The sequence below is a fragment of the Saccopteryx leptura genome, chromosome 11, assembly GCF_036850995.1.
Source record: "Saccopteryx leptura isolate mSacLep1 chromosome 11, mSacLep1_pri_phased_curated, whole genome shotgun sequence".
In the NCBI taxonomy this organism is placed as follows: Eukaryota; Metazoa; Chordata; class Mammalia; order Chiroptera; family Emballonuridae; genus Saccopteryx; species Saccopteryx leptura.
The window spans coordinates 61,292,373-61,308,641 of NC_089513.1; the positions used below are offsets into that span (position 1 = coordinate 61,292,373).

At 45.9% G+C, this 16,269-nt stretch overlaps 1 protein-coding gene across 1 annotated transcript in view; it reads left to right on the top strand.

Moving 5' to 3' along the window:
• Positions 1 to 15,116, top strand: part of RAB7A (RAB7A, member RAS oncogene family) — a 77,453-nt gene extending 62,337 nt beyond the window's left edge. Inside the window, exons 4-6 of the mRNA XM_066352508.1 lie at positions 3,617 to 3,835; positions 5,841 to 5,969; positions 13,691 to 15,116. Of these exons, the coding sequence (XP_066208605.1) occupies positions 3,617 to 3,835; positions 5,841 to 5,969; positions 13,691 to 13,786 (444 nt within the window). The 3' untranslated portion in view covers positions 13,787 to 15,116. The remainder of the gene's footprint in view (positions 1 to 3,616; positions 3,836 to 5,840; positions 5,970 to 13,690) is intronic.
• The last annotated feature ends 1,153 nt before the right edge of the window (positions 15,117 to 16,269 follow it).

Genomic DNA, 16,269 nt, shown 5'->3' on the forward strand with positions numbered 1-16,269 from the left:
ACCCTTCTGGTTCTGTTTGAGTGGCTACTTCCTTTACCCAGTGGTTTGAGCTATATGCCACATGCAGACATTCACAACAACCTCCTAACTTCATTCCTCTGATCAGGGATGACCTTTGCAGTTGCCTGGGAATGGAGTGGGTTGCCAAGGTCAGGCTCCTGACTACCAGAAGTGTGGCTGAGTCTGGTCAACCACATCGTCATGTACTGATTGTGGGGACCATGTACATCAGAGGAAGAGGCTGAAGTGGGCTTCCCAGTTGCCCTTGGGGATAACCTTTTGGCTCCTGGGAATTACTGTTCAGCAGAAAGCTGAGATGTGCTCTCTGCCAGCACTAACACATAACCACATAGCCCTTTCCAACTTGTTTTTAGCCTGGTCTATTTTTGGCTGACCTGTGAGAGAAAGTTCAGTCTTGTGTAGTGGTGTTGCTCTGGTGAAGCTTCCTTAAGTTTTTTTTTTTTTTTTTTTTTAATTTATTTATTAAATTTAATGCAGTGACATTGATAAATCAGGGTACATATGTTGAGAGAAAACATCTCTAGATTATTTTGACATTTGATTGTGCTGTATACCCCTCCTCCAAAGTTAAATTGTCTTCTGTCACCTTCTATCTGTTTTTTTATGCCCCTCCCCTCCCCCAACCCCTCTCTCCTTCTTCACCCCATCCCCCTCCCCCCACCCCCCACCCCTGTTGCCATCACATTCTTGTTCATGTCTCTGAGTCTCATTTTTATGTCCCTTCTATGTATGGATTCATATAGTTCTTAGTTTTTTTTCTGATTTACTTATTTCACTCCGTATAATGTTATCAAGGTCCATCCATGTTATTGTAAATGATCCGATGTCATCATTTCTTATGGCTGAATAGTATTCCATAGTATATATGTATCAAAGCTTTTTAATCCACTCGTCCTCTGACGGACACTTGGGCTGTTTCCAGATCTTTGCTATTGTGAACAATGCTGCCACAAACATGGGGGTGCATTTCTCCTTTTGGAGCCGTTCTATGGTGTCCTTGGGGTATATTCCTAAAAGCGGGATCTTTAAGGGTTTTAATGCTACCATTTCCAGCCTTCTAGACAATAGTTAAGTTATGGCTCTGCTCCTGTTTGCCACTGTGTCATTTGTGCGAGTCCCCAAGAGTGAAACAACTGTCTGGAATTGGATATTATGTTTTGGGACTCTTTGAGAGGTGTTGGGTTTAAAACATTATGAGCTTTGTTTACCTTGGTAGTAGTAAAGAAATGTGGACCCCGTAATTTCACCCTGTTTTTGCCTTTGTGCATATTTACATATTCTAACCAAGCATCATACCCTTATTTTATATAATGAGGCTCCTCCTACCTGAATTGGGAGTTTAGTCTGTGGCCTGAGTATGGTAGCATGTTCCCCAAGTGTTCTGGTTCACAGGGAGGCAAGTCTGACTGCCTAAGAAGGGCTTCTCAGAAGAGCCCAACTAGCCTTCTGTAGAATCTGGTTCTGGTTATAAAGCAGAACCAGCACGTATTCCATTTTGGCCTGAACCCTGGGCCTCTGAGGGAGTTGACTGGTGATTTGGATGTAAAGTTGGAATTTATTTGGGTTATGAGGACAGTCCAGATTCCCATATTGTTCTAAGTGGTTTTCCTTCAAACAGACTGGATTCAACATTTGAAGACCAGTGTCGGCTGGAAGTAACTGCATGCTGCTCCTGGCCCAGTGCTGGGACGTGTCAGAGCATTCCTCAGAACGCTGGTCATCTCTCCAGGGTGACTAGGGTGGCCCAGTTAGAGATCTAGGGTAATGGGAAGATCCATTCTTGCTCGTGAACTTAGCATGGCAATGAATGATGCAAAATTTTTTGAGCTGGTCACTAGTACCTGGTGTTCTTTTGATTAAAAGCTGACTTCCTTCTGTTCTCTAGAGCAGTGATGGGTAATCTTTTGAGCTTGGTATGTCAAAATTTGCCCAAAAACTGAGCATAACTTGGGTGGTGTGTCGCTTCGAGAAAAAAAACGTAATTTTGTGATATTTATAATTTAAATAACAAAAATGTTAATTGTAATATATAACTGTATTTAATAAACCAAAACCCGATTATTTAACTTACCTGCTTAGTGACTTCTTTGTTCATCTGTCAGTCGGTTTCTTTTGTTGGTCTTGATATTATTTAATTTGTGCGGGGTGCCGTGAACTAAGATAAGTGAGGGGGAATTCTTTAACTAACCTGCCTATTAGTGACTTTTTTGTTGCTGAATTTCATTGGCTAAATCTTCAATTGAAGGTTGGTATTTTGTACACTTTAAGCCCAAGCAAGCGCTACTAACTTCATCAGTCAGTCTGTTTCTTTTGTTGGTTTTGATATTATTTAACGCTGAGAATAAGGTCTCACAAAAGTATGTAGAGGGAAAAATTGTGAGTAAAGCCATTGCTATATTTTCCAGGGTGGTAAAAGTGTCTGGTAATCGGTTCCAGGCACTCCAAATTTCCTGTTTGTAGTGGCACTCCTCTTGATTCTCCAAGCGGCACCTTTCCAGATTCTCAAGCTTTGACCTCAAGTTGACAAACACCTGAGCCCAGATGCTGTCTGGAAATTCTGCAAGTTGCATCTTATGTAAATTAAGATGGCTGCCACTATTTCTAATGGCGGGAAACGGCACCCGTAGCACAGGCCCTCGCCTCTCCCAGCCTCCCTCTCTTATCTCAGTAATGATGGTCAATTAGAAATCCAGGACATCCCAGAACAGTAGATTGGATGATGGTTGCTGTGGTTATGTGGTTGCTGGTAATGGCGATCACAGAGCCCCCAGAGATGCGTCCCCCGCAGTATTCCGCTGCTCCCTGCTCCGCTGGCTGGAATTGAGGTCAAAGATCCTGTAACGGCCTAACTGTAAGTCCCAGAACTAGACGCTCTGTGCCAGAGTTCTGTTGTTTTGGCCTACAGACCACCGGCACAGAGTGTCTACACTACAGCAAATGTTTTATCCTCGGCTACTGCACCTGACCGTGCAGGAGCCGAGGTCCTTCTCGGCATGCGGCCCCATACTTCTCTGGTATGCGGCTGCATGCGGCCACGTGTCATCGAAAATGGGTACACGTCTCAGTGCTGATAGGAGTGTCATAGGTTCGCCATCACAGCTCTAGAGTATGTTCTTGTTGTCTTTTCCTTTATCTCTCTGTCAGGGTTTTTTGTTTTTAAAATTGAGGTATAAATAAACATACTGATTTTTTAAAAATTCTATATAGTAAAAGGCATAGGTTTATATATATAATTTAGCAGTAAGTCACCTCCCTATGGTTCTGTCACCCCCCCTCCCCCAAAGTTCCCAGAGTATGTAAATGTTACGTTTATAATATGAATTTTATATAACTATCTACCACTGTGCCTACCACCTGGAGCAAGATAAAATATTTTCTAGCACCCCAGAGTTCAAACTCAGTATCACCCCGCATAGAAACATGCGCTAATACATGTCTGTTTGTCAGGGTTGTTCTGATACTCTGCTGGTGAAATCTGTTTCCTGAATTCTAAAGTCTCTTGTCTGCGGTGGCCCCAAAATCCATCTTATTTCCTCTCGCATCCCCCTACTTCTGGCGCTCTGACCCTAAGGAATACATACTTTGTTTCTCACAGATCTGGGACACAGCCGGACAGGAACGGTTCCAGTCTCTTGGTGTGGCCTTCTACAGAGGTGCTGACTGCTGCGTTCTGGTATTTGATGTGACTGCCCCCAACACGTTCAAAACCCTTGATAGTTGGAGAGATGAGTTTCTCATCCAGGCCAGTCCTCGGGATCCTGAAAACTTCCCTTTCGTGGTGTTGGGAAACAAGATTGACCTTGAAAACAGACAAGTAAGTGCTGAAGATGGTGGGAATCATACAGGTGTGGCTTACCCTTACATGGGTTACGGCTATTGGATCATAGAAAAGGCCTTACTTTAAAAGTGACAGCTACGTTTGGGATGACACATGCTGTTTTTAGCTTTGATTAGTATAAAGCCACATGCTTCAAGGACCAGCACCCAGAATGTCTGTGTGTGCCCCCACGGTGGGGGTGGGGGGAGAGATAGCTAATGAGTTACCTGCTCAGCCTTTGCAATGGGGTCTTCCCTCTAACTTGGTAAAGGCATACCCTCTTGGCTCCCCCATGGTAGAACAGGACAGTGAAGTCTGCAGTGGTGTCTGTTTGAAGCAGCAAGTCCTTCCTCTGGTGCTGCCTGGACCAGCCACTCTCTTGGTCTGTCCTAGTGAAATAATTTGACTTGAGGCTGTGTGATATTTTACATTTTGTTTTTTTTGGATTTAAAGGCAGAATTGAATTTAAAGCCTGGCTCATGCACTTTTAATTTAGGACTGTTTCTTAGAATGTGAATCTTCACTCACCTAACGAGAACACTGAGGTCGAATGACAGTGAGCCTCAAAGCCCTGGCACCCAAGAGGGCTTGGAAAACGGTGCTTGCCAGCTGTCCCTTTATTACTCTGCTTTCCTATGAGGGACACCTACTTCTAAGGTGTTGTGTGAAATTTAAGGGTTCTGTGCTAAGCCCAGAATTGCTCTAGAGTTTACATGTTGGAGTGAAAACTACCTTCAGGCAGCCTTTAAAGATCAGGGCCCAGGAGACCTGGGTTAAGCCCTATGCCGCGCCAGCTGGCATGATATTGGGCTGTTGCTTTTGCCCGCTGAGCTTCAGGTGCCTTTCTGCACTTGAAAGGAGGGAATTAGATTTTGTCATTCTCAAGTATTCTCCCAATGCCTCAAGGACCTGCCTAGATCATCATTGGTGCAGAAGATTGCTATAAGCTTTGACTAAAATTACTCTGCTTTACGTTCAAATAGCATTTCTCTTGGGGACGTAGACTTTTTCTTTTTCTTTTTTCTTTTTTGTATTTTTCCAAAGCTGGAAACAGGGAGGCAGTCAGACAGACTCCCACATGCACCCGACCGGGATCCACCTGGCACACCCACCAGGGAGCGATGCTCTGCCCATCCGGGGCGTAGCTCTGTTGCAACCAGAGCCACTCTAGCGCCTGAGGCAGAGGCTACAGAGCCATCCCCAGCGCCCGGGCCAACTTTGCTCCAATGGAGCCTCGCTGCGGGAGGGGAAGAGAGAGACAGAGAGGAAGGAGAGGGGGAGGGGTGGAGAAGTAGATGGGCGCTTCTCCTGTGTGCCCTGGCCAGGAATCGAACCCGGGACTTCTGCATGCTAGGCCGACGCTCTACCACTGAGCCAACAGGCCAGGGCCTAGACTTTTTTTAAATTATAGGTAGGTTTATTTCCAACCATTGACCTCTCTTTCTCCCTTTCCTAAGTGACTTAGTTTGACTCTTGTACCTGAAAATGGGCTGAAGTAGGGGAAGAAATTAGGATACGAGAGGCAAAGGTGTTGTTCAGAGCTATAGAATTCTTTGGCACTTGGGTGTGTAGCACAGGTGATGTAACATTAGCAGTAATGGGGAAGGAACTGCAAACCTTCAGACCAAGCTGTCAGGCATTTCCTGTGCTGGGACCTCTGAGGTCCCAGGAAAGACTGTTCACTTCTTCCTAGGCTGGCTTCTTACTCCCTTTACTGTCAGTGTTTGTGTGTAGCTAAGTGTCAGAAGCCATGGGTTGTAGACAGAGAAATGGGCTTTGGGTTTGAATCCTAGCTATAGTGTGCACAGCCAGCAGGGTGACCCAGAAAAGATCTTCAAGTCTCTCCATCCCCTACCTGCAACACACCCTCATCCCTGAAATCTGTTTCCTCACCTGTGCTACCTGTAGACTAGGCACGGTAATCTCCCTGGGATGAATTGAATCAGTGCCAGCTGCTTCTAATATTAGTATGAGCACATGTGCACCCTGCTTCCTCTTCCAGGTGGCCACGAAACGAGCACAGGCCTGGTGCTACAGCAAAAACAACATTCCCTACTTTGAGACGAGTGCCAAGGAGGCTATCAATGTGGAGCAGGCATTCCAGACAATTGCACGGAATGCACTTAAGCAGGTGGGTCTCTGGCAGCTGTCTGGCCTCTGTGGTGATTGACCATCCACCCAGCCCCTGCCTGACTTCCTTGTTGTTAATCTTTTCTAGCTCACTCTTTTCCATGTAGTCAGAAAAACCTATGTTTATCTGGGAAGGTAATGGCACATTCTGCTATAGCTTATAGCAATTCCACTTATTTGTGAATAACCTGAACAATGCTGGGGCAGTGAGGACTACAGCTGAGGCTGCCCTGCTTTGACTGGGCACATTCTTATTCTCTTTGCATGCTCAGGAGATCCGTCCACTGGGAGGTCCTTGGTCCGATTACTCCTGTTTATGGAGGAGATAAACTTGAATTCAAATTCCAGTTCTACTACTTGTAATTAGATCTAGTTTTTATTGTGTTATGAGCTTCCATCCCTCATCTGTAAAATGAGAATGCCAGCTTTGCACAGTGGTTGTACAGGCTAAATGAGATGGACTTACTTTCCTCTTCAGAAAGGTTAACCAGCCTGACCAGGCGGTGGTGTGGTGGATGGGGCATTGGACTGGGATATGGACGGTCCGGGTTTGAAACCCCGAGGTTGCCAGCTTGAGCCCGAGGTCACTGGCTCGAGCAAGGGGTCACTCGGTCTTCTGTGGCCCCCGGTCAGGACACATATGAGAGAGCAGTCAATGGGTAGCTGGGGTGCCGCTGCGAAGAGTGGTGTTTCTCGTCTCTCTCCCTTCCTGTCTGTCCCTCTCTCTGTCTCTCTCTCTCTTTCACGGAAGAGAAGAAAAAAAAAAGAGAAAGTTTAGGAATTGTATTCCTTGAGTAAAATTTGCCTGTATTTTCTTTCTTGTGTTGTTCCCTGAACTGTTCGCAGACAGAAAGGTAATTGTTGGCATGTGGAAGTTGAAGGCTTTTTTGGACTTTGCAGCTCAGGCAGGGCCAGTGAGTTAAGGCAAGTCATGAAGCATTGTCAGTCATCTGTGGTAGTCAGACATATGGATAGAGGAGGTGTGTAATGCTGGTGGCCAAGGCCAGGCAGATCCACATTGGATTCGGGCAGACGGTAGAGGAACTGCAGAGCCGGGAAGCATTGGGCCATTTCTGTTTCTTAGATTCTTACAACAGAGGGTGAGCAAACAGGCAGGGGGGAACTGCTTCTCACAGCAGCAGGTGAGCAAGGAGAAAAATTACCCTTTGTGGTGGCAGGCAAGTGATCTGCGCCAAGGGAAAGCACCTGTAAGTCTTATGTAGACTACACACGTGGCTCTGCCATGTGCTTACACGCTGATCCTGCAAAGTACAAGCGAGCAAGCCTGACAGCTGTTTTCCCTACAAGGTGTCAGAGATGAGGTAGGCATTGGGAATGCAGAGAGCATTTGAGGGAGCACATAGTGGTTGTAAAGAGCCAGGTGGGTTCTCCTTGCTCCAGGAAACAGTACATAGAAGGTGGCAGTTCCCAGCGGGATAGGGCCTCTGGACCTGTGGCAGGGAGATTTTTGGAATGGGTTCTTCCCAGGACTGTTCTCAACTATACTGAGAATTCCATAATGAAAAAGGCCAGCCCTGCCCAAGGAATTGCTCCACCCAAAATGCCAGGAGATCCCCAACTGAGAAGCACTAATACAGCTGGAAGGAGCTGATCAGGATGCGTACTTAAGGCCTTGTTATCTCCCTCTTTCCCCCTGCCTTTAACACACCTCATACCTAGACTTGTGACCTGGTGCTTTTCCTAATTGCATGTATGGGGAGTTGTTTTTCACCAGTTTCCTGTTGACTGCCATCACTGTTGGAGTTTTTCTCTTCAGATATTGCTGTCTTTATATCCTTATTCTTTTTTTTTTTTTTTTTTTTCATTTTTCTGAAGCTGGAAACGGGGAGAGACAGTCAGACAGACTCCCACATGCGCCCGACCGGGATCCACCCGGCACGCCCACCATGGGGCGACGCTCTGCCCACCAGGGGGCGATAATCTGCCCATCCTGGGCGTCGCCATGTTGCGACCAGAGCCACTCTAGTGCCTGGGGCAGAGACCAAGGAGCCATCCCCAGCGCCCGGGCCATCTTTGCTCCAATGGAGCCTCGGCTGCGGGAGGGGAAGAGAGAGACAGAGAGGAAAGTGCGGCGGAGGGGTGGAGAAGCAAATGGGCGCTTCTCCTGTGTGCCCTGGCCGGGAATCGAACCCGGGTCCTCCGCACGCTAGGCCGACGCTCTACCGCTGAGCCAACCGGCCAGGGCTATATTCTTATTCTTATGCTTTCATTTCTATAAGCTAGCCTCTCAGGAGTGAGGTTGTTAGTTCGAAATTTATGTTACAATGCCGGTGGTCAAGGCCAGGCAGGTTCACATTGGATTCAAGCAGATGGTAGAGAAACTGCAGAGCTGGAAAGCATCAGGCCACTACCCATTTATTGGAGACTCGCAGAGAGGCAAGCAAATAAACAAAGGAAAACTGCTTTTCACAGTGGACGGCTAGGGATCAAGAAAACCGGCTCTCACTGTGGCAGCTGAGGGAACCAGCGAACAGTACCTTGCAGTGGCGGAGACCAGTCTGGTAGAATCACCACTGACAGAAAGCACCCAGAGCTCTTCATAGAGACACACACATGGGTTTCTGTTGTGTGCTCACACACTAATTGTGTCAAGTGCTTGCAGCCAGGAAACTAGCAAGTAAGCCTAACACAGCTGTTTCCCCCACATATGTGTATTTTTTTTTTTTTTTTTTTTCATTTTTCTGAAGCTGGAAACAGGGAGAGACAGTCAGACAGACTCCCGCATGTGCCCGACCGGGATCCACCCGGCACGCCCACCAGGGGCGATGCTCTGCCCACCAGGGGGCGATGCTCTGCCCATCCTGGGCGTCGCCATGTTGCGACCAGAGCCACTCTAGCGCCTGAGGCAGAGGCCACAGAGCCATCCCCAGCGCCCGGGCCATCTTTGCTCCAATGGAGCCTTGGCTGCGGGAGGGGAAGAGAGAGACAGAGAGGAAAGTGCGGCGGAGGGGTGGAGAAGCAAATGGGTGCTTCTCCTGTGTGCCCTGGCCGGGAATCGAACCCGGGTCCTCCGCACGCTAGGCCGACGCTCTACCGCTGAGCCAACCGGCCAGGGCATATGTGTATTTTTAAGAGATAATATCAAGGCCCTGGCCGGTTGGCTTAGTGGTAGAGAATTGGCATGAAGTCTGGATGTCCTGGGTTTAATTCCCAGTCAGGTCACACAGGAGAAGTGACCGTCTGCTTCTCCCCCTTCCCCTCTTGCTTCTCTTTCTCGCTCTCTCTCTGTCTTCTTCCTCTTTCCCTTCTGCAGCCATGGCTCGATTGGAGCGAGTTGGCCCCAGGAGCTGAGGATGGCTCTGTGGCCTCGCCTAAGGTGCTAAGAAGAGTTCGGTTGCTGAGCAATGGAGCAACGTCCCAGTGGGCAGAGCATCGCTCCCTAGTGGGCTTCCCAGGTGGATCCCGGTTAGGGAACATGTGAGAGTCTGTCTCTCTGCCTCCCCTCCTCTCACTGAATTAAAAAAAAAAAAAGAGAGAGCAAGATGATATCAGATTGCTTTCCCGAAGGATAGTAATAACTGAGTTCCCACCAGCAATGCAGGGTTTCTTCCTCTAACCTCCTTGTTAGCAAGTAGTAGGCACCATCTGTAACTCTGCTGACACTGTCAGTCTTTGGGTTTTCTCTGGTGTAGATAGCCAGTACATAGCCTGGGCACCTGTCAGTTCTCAGGAGCTCTTTGTGAACTGAAATTACGTTCATCTGTATTGCAAGTGATTGTTCCATTGTGTCCCTGGGTATATATCAATATATATATCCACCATATAAAAAGGTAACTTTTTAGTCAGATATGTCATTTTAAATTTTTGGGTTTCCTATGTCCAGATTATATGATGTCTTATTCAGCTAGAATTTGTTTTGGCTTATGGCAGGAAATGGGGACTGAATTCTTTCAGAAGGATAGCTAGGGCCCTGACCAGTTGGCTAGCGGTAGAGCGTCAGCCTGGCATGTGAAAGTCCCAGGTTCAATTCTGGTCAGGGCACACAGGAGAAGCGCTCATCTGCTTCTCCACTCTTCCCCCTCTCCTTCCTTTCTATCGCTTCCCCTCCCGCAGCCAAGGCTCCACTGGAGCAAAGTTGGCCTGGGCGTTGAGGCACTAGAATGGCTCTGGCCAAAACGGAGCAGCGCCCCAGATGGGCAGAGCATCGTCCCCTGGTGGGCATGTTGGGTATAGCCCGATCAGGTGCGTGCGAGAGTCTGTCTGGCTGCCTCCCCACTTCTAACTTTAGGGGGAAAAAGTACAAAAAAAAAAAAAAAAAAAAGAATAGAAGAATAGCCAGTTATTTCAAATATTAGTAGCTGGTTGTTAAATAAACCCTTTTCCCTACGAGGTTGAAACATGACCTTCCTAATATTAAATGTTCTTGTAGCTTGACCTGTGTTGGTGCAGTGGATAGAGTGTGGACCTGGAATGCTGAGGTCACTGGTTCAAGGTCCCAGATTTGCCTGGTCAAGACACAGGCGAGAAGCAACTATGAGTTGATGCTTCTTGCTCCCAGCCCCCCCCCCCCCCCCCCCCCCCCCCCCCCCCCCCCGCCACACACACCTTTCTCTCTGTCTCTCTCTCACTCTCTCTCTCCTTTGTCTGAAAGTCAATAAAGTCTTTAAAAAAATGTTCATGTATGTTGGGCTCTATGTCCAGTCTTCCCAGTCTGTTCTGGGGTAACATGTGTTTCCTGCCTGGACCATCTTGATTTGACTACCTTTATAGTATGATCTGTCCAAGTCTCTCCTCAATAGTCGTGTTTATAATTTTTACTAGCTATTTTGGTGCATTTTCCATTTAGACTAAGATTAAAAGATTTTAGTTCTACCTGTTTCTTTCCTTATCCTCTTTCAAAACAAAACTTTATTGAGGTTGTGATTGGAATTGCAGTATAACTGGTCTATTAGAACCCTTTTGGAGCCATAACAAAGTACAAACTGGATTGATAAACAACACAATTTTATTTTCTCTCAAATCTGGAGGCCAGAAGTCCATAATCAGGGTGCCAGAAAATTGTGTTTCTCTTCATCTCTTGGAGACTGCTGCTTTCTCCCTGTGTCCTCATACAGCCTTTCTTGAAGACATGCAGAGGGTGGGGGAAAGAGAGAGAACACTTGTTGCTGGTTGCTCCCTCGTGTCTCTTACAAGGACACTAATCCTGTCAGATCAGGGCCCCACCCTTATGATTGCCTTGAGAGGAGGAGAGAAAGACGGACTCCCGCATGTTTCGTGACTGGGCTCCACCCAGCAACCCCCCTGTGAGTCCTAGGCTGAACTCAACCAAGCCGTCCTCAGTGCCCAGGGCCGTTGCTCAAACCAATTGAGCCACTGGCTGTGGGAGGGGAAGAGAGTGAAGGGGAGAGGGTAGGGGAGAGAAGCAGATGGTCGCCTCTCATGTGTGCCCTGACTGGGGATTGAACCGGGGATGTCTGTGCACAGGGCCAGTGCATTCTCCACTGAGTCAGCCGGCCAGGGCCTTATGATTGCATTTTAACCTTCACTACTTTCTTAAGCCAAATACACTGGGGTTTAGGACTTCCATATAGGAATTTTGGAGGGATGCAAACATTTAGTCCATGACAGCTATTAATTTAGGCCTTGTGTTACATCCTTCAAGAATATTTTATAATTTTTCAGATCCTTTGCCTTTTTTTTTTAAGCAGGAGAGAGAGGGGCAGCCTGACCTGCGGTGGCGCAGTGGGTAAAGAGCTGACCTGGAAGGCTGAGGTCCCCGGTTCAAAACCGCGGGCTTGCCTGGTCATGGCACTGTGGCAGTTGATGCTTCCTGCTCCTCCCCCTATCTCTCTCTCTCTCCTCTCTCCTCTCTCTATCTGTCCTCTCTAAAATGAATAAAATCTAAAAATAAAATGACATCTTTATTAAAAATAATAATTTTAACAGAGAGAGGCACAGAAAGGAAGGGAGAGAGATGAGAAGCCTCAACTTGTGGCAGTTTAGTTGTTCATTGATTGCTTTCTCATATGTGCCTTGACCAGGGACTTCAGCTGAGCCAGTGACCCTTTGCTCAAGTCAGCGACCCTGTGCTCAAGCCGGCACCTTCGGGGTTTTGAACCTGGGTCCTCAGCATCCCAGGTTGACACTCTGTCTACTGTGCCACTGCCTGGTCAGACTCAGATCCTTTGCTTTCATATTAAATGTATTCCTAGGTGTTGGTGGGAATGTAAAATGGTGCAGTCACTTTGGAAAATAGGCAGTTCCTCAAAAAGTTAAACATAAACGTAGCTGTATAACCCAACCATTCCACTCCTAAGTACGCAAGAGAAATGAGAACATGTTTACACAAAAACGTGTACATAAATGTTTATAACATTACCCATAATGGCCTTAAAGTGGAAACAGCCCAAACAAATGTCCATCAAATGAAATGTCTGAAATAGGCAAATCTGTTTAAGGCAGAAAATAGATAAATGGAGATGGGAATTAGTTTTTAAAAACATTATTCTTAGAGATTTTAGTTTTAGCTATCATGAATGGAATAATTTTTCCTGGAGAACTTTAAATTTTTTTATTTATTCACTGATTTCTAGAGAAAGAGGAAGGGGTGAAACAGAAACATTTATTGTTCCACTTTCATTGGCTGCTTCCCATATGTACCCTGACCCAAAATTGAAGCCATAACCATGGCGTATTGTGACAATGCTCTAACCAAATGTGCCAGGGCCCCTGGAGAACTTTTTTTTTTTTTTTTTAGCAAGAGATGGATGGACAGATAGGGACAAACAGAGAGGGAGAGAGATGAGAAGCATCAGCTTGTTGTTGTGGCACTTTAATTGTTCATTGATTGCTTCTTGTATGTGCCTTGACCGGGGAGTTCTAGCTGAACCCTTGCTTAAACCAGTGACCTTGGGAGTCATGTCTGATCCTGTGCTCAAGCCAGTGACCTTGGGGTTTCAAACCTGGGTCCTCAGTGTCCCACGTCGATGCTCTATCCACTGTGCTACCACCTGGTCAGGTTGAAGAACTTTTAATAAATAAAAACATTCCTTGCTTCAATCTCCAAATGCTAGAACAGTTCCTGGCACACATGTACCCAGTGTTTAAAAATTGTTTTCCTACACCAGGAAGTAGAAACCTACTCCTCACCGGACTAAATGTTAATTCAGCAAAATTCACGTTAAACTGCCACAGTCTATCTCCTGTGGTCTTTTACCGTAGGTGGTGAGAAAATTCATCCATGGCTGAATGTAGCATTTGGAAACAAAACTTTCCTAAACCTTTGGGAGAAAGAAATAGATCCTAAGTCCAGAAAAATGAGTGGCAAATAGAGAACTGGAAGAATGTTTTGGGACTGGGAGGCAGTTACCAATCAGCTTTAGCTGACTGTTGCCTTGTGGAAATGTTAAGGGTTGCCAAAAATCTAGGCCATATAAAGTCTGACTTCTTTTTAAGTGTTGGCGACTTTGTGGACCATACTGAAAGTATCTGTGAGCTGGCAGGGGCCCAGATTGCAACCTGGTGCAGAGCATGTGTCAGCTTCTGTCCTCGCTTCTCAGTGTGGATTGTTGCTCTTCCTGGAATTACCACAAAACCTTTCTTCCTCTTGTTCAGCTTTTGAGAGTTGGGTGCCTTCTGCCAGAGCCTTCCCTGCACTGCTAGGTCTGTCCCCATGTTCTGTGTACTGGGCCTGGATGGAAGTGTGCCACAGGAGTTCCCCCATGCCTTGAGTAACAAAGCTTTCTGTCTCTCTTTGTCCAGGAAACGGAGGTGGAGCTGTACAATGAATTTCCTGAACCCATCAAACTGGACAAGAATGACCGGGCCAAAGCCTCGGCAGAAAGCTGCAGTTGCTGAATGGGCATTGAGAGCAGAGCACAGAGCCCTTCATAAACCAAGAACACACTTAGGCCTTCCAACACAAACGCCCTCTCCTCTTTCAAAAAAAAAATTAAGTGATCTCATAGCCAGCTGCCAAACACACTCACCCGTTCATATAACACACACACGCGCGCGCACACACACACACACACACACACACACACACATCTGACACAAGCAGACAGACTCCAGCAGCCCGGGCGATGAGGACTCCAGCAGTCTCCCCAGCCACGCCATCAGCCCTCGTGTGGCAGCAGCATGGGCCAGCTGTAGACACTGTTCTGGTGTAGACTTGGCATCAGAAGCTTATTCTTTCTGTCCACCAGGGAGAGAACTGTTTACAGTTAATCTGTGTCCAGTTAGTTATCTGATTTTTTAATGTTCTTGTAATCTTTTTACCCCACCCCACCCCTCCTTGTGAAGGCTATCATTGGGAAGGCTGACGCCCCATGCTCCATTACAGGCTCACACCTAGTCTCATCAAGCTGAGTTTTGTATGTATCTGTTAATGCTTGTTACTTTTAACTAATCAGATCTTTTTACAGTATCCATTTATTATGTAATGCTTCTTAGAAAAGAATCTTATAGTACATGTTAATATATGCAACCAATTAAAAATATATAAATTAGTGTAAGAAATTCTTGGATTATGTGTTTAAGTCCTGTAATGCAGGCATGTAAAATGGAGGGTTGAACCCTGTCTGGATTGCAGAGTATTAGCAGATCAGAATTCAGAAATCCAGCTAGAGGCAGTATTCTGTACAGTAGGCAAAAGAATTATGTATGCCTTTTATCAAAGACTTAAGAGCCAAAAAGCTTTTCATCTCTCCAGGAGGAAAACTGTCTAGTTCCCTTCTGTATCTAAATTTTCCAAAAGGTTGATTTGCATAATACAGTGGTGTATTTAGTGGATAAATGACTGTTGTTAAAATTCTCATTTATCTCTTTTTTCTCCCTATTTGATGAGCATCCTACTTATCAGCAGAAAAGGAAAATCCTAACAGATCTGTCCTAGTGATTTTACCTTTGTTCTAGAAGGCACTCCTTTCAGGGTTGCGGTATCCTTAGGTTAGCAAACCGTTTTCTCTTTTTCCCCAACTCCCCAGTTTGCTCATTATTAATTCACCTGTTTCTTTGGTATAGAACCCTGGCAGTTCTGCGTCCTCCCTAGGATCTGCCCCTGCACTGTAGCTTGCTTAACAAAGCACTTCCTTTTTTCCAAAGGTCTACATTCTAGGGTGTGGGCTGAGTTCTTCTGTAAAGAGATGAACGTGATGCCAATAAAATGTAATAAGAGCAAAGATCATCTGCCTTTGCCCTGTCTTTTTTCCTTCTTCCAGACTGTTGGCTTGGTAGAGCCCATGCTAGCTGATCATAATTAATGCTTTTTTAAGCAAAAGAACACAAATGCCCTCCTCCATAACTGGGCATCTGTGGTGCTTTGAGGCAAAAAGGCCTTCTCACATCCAGCCCTGTAATACTTGTCCCTAGTTTCTTTTGGGTTTTTTTTTTTTTTTTACTTTTTACAGGAGGTCTTAGGGTAGGGACCCTGAATGGAGAACACATTGTCCCTTTAGAGAAGCAACCACAAACTGCTGGTTACCAATGGACCATGCACAGCCTATGAGGGTAACTAAGCCTTTGTGTTGTGTTGTTGTTGTTTTTTTAATCGATGTAGTTGCTAGTATTTAGATATTACATAGTTCTGGATTTCCAGTTTTTCACAGGAGAGAAAGATTTGATAGCGGGGGCCCTGTATTCCAGCATATATAAGCCACCAACTTCAAATGTATAGATGCCTCCTGGAACCAGTTTTATAAAGTAGTAGTGTTTTGCCATGGCCAGATGACTCAGTGGTTAGAGCAGCCTCCCAAAGTACAGAGATTGCCAATTTGATCCCAGGTCAGGACACAAACAGAATAACTCAATGTTCCTGTCTTGCTCTCTCTCCCTTTCTCACTGAAATCAATAAATAAAAAAATTAAAAATAAATAGTATTTCAGTCAGTGGATGGGTATAGATATATTTTGCAGAAATGCCCTGTTGACTTTGCTCTTGGATTCCACGTGTCTAGGCTTTTCTCATTTCCACTTTCCAGGCTACTCTTGTTTTTATTTTTTCTCGTAGCTGCTCCTGGCTCATACTTCATGCATTAAAAAATAGCAATTTTAGCCAGAGCCAAATAACTCAGTTGGAGCATCATCCCAGTACTCAGGGTGCAGGTTCCAACTCCATTCAAGGCACATACAGGAACAAATCAGACCGATGTTTCTGTTTCTCTGTCTCCCTTCCTCGCTCCCTAAAAATCAATTAAAAAAATTTTAAAGCATTTTTAGAAACTCATGATTACAATTCAATGGTAGCTAGGGTGTACAGCTTAAATCTCTGATTGCATTCCCTGAGCTAGGTCTAATTGTTATTCTGTTTGGCTTCTGGAGAAGCAGAGTCCCCTACAACTT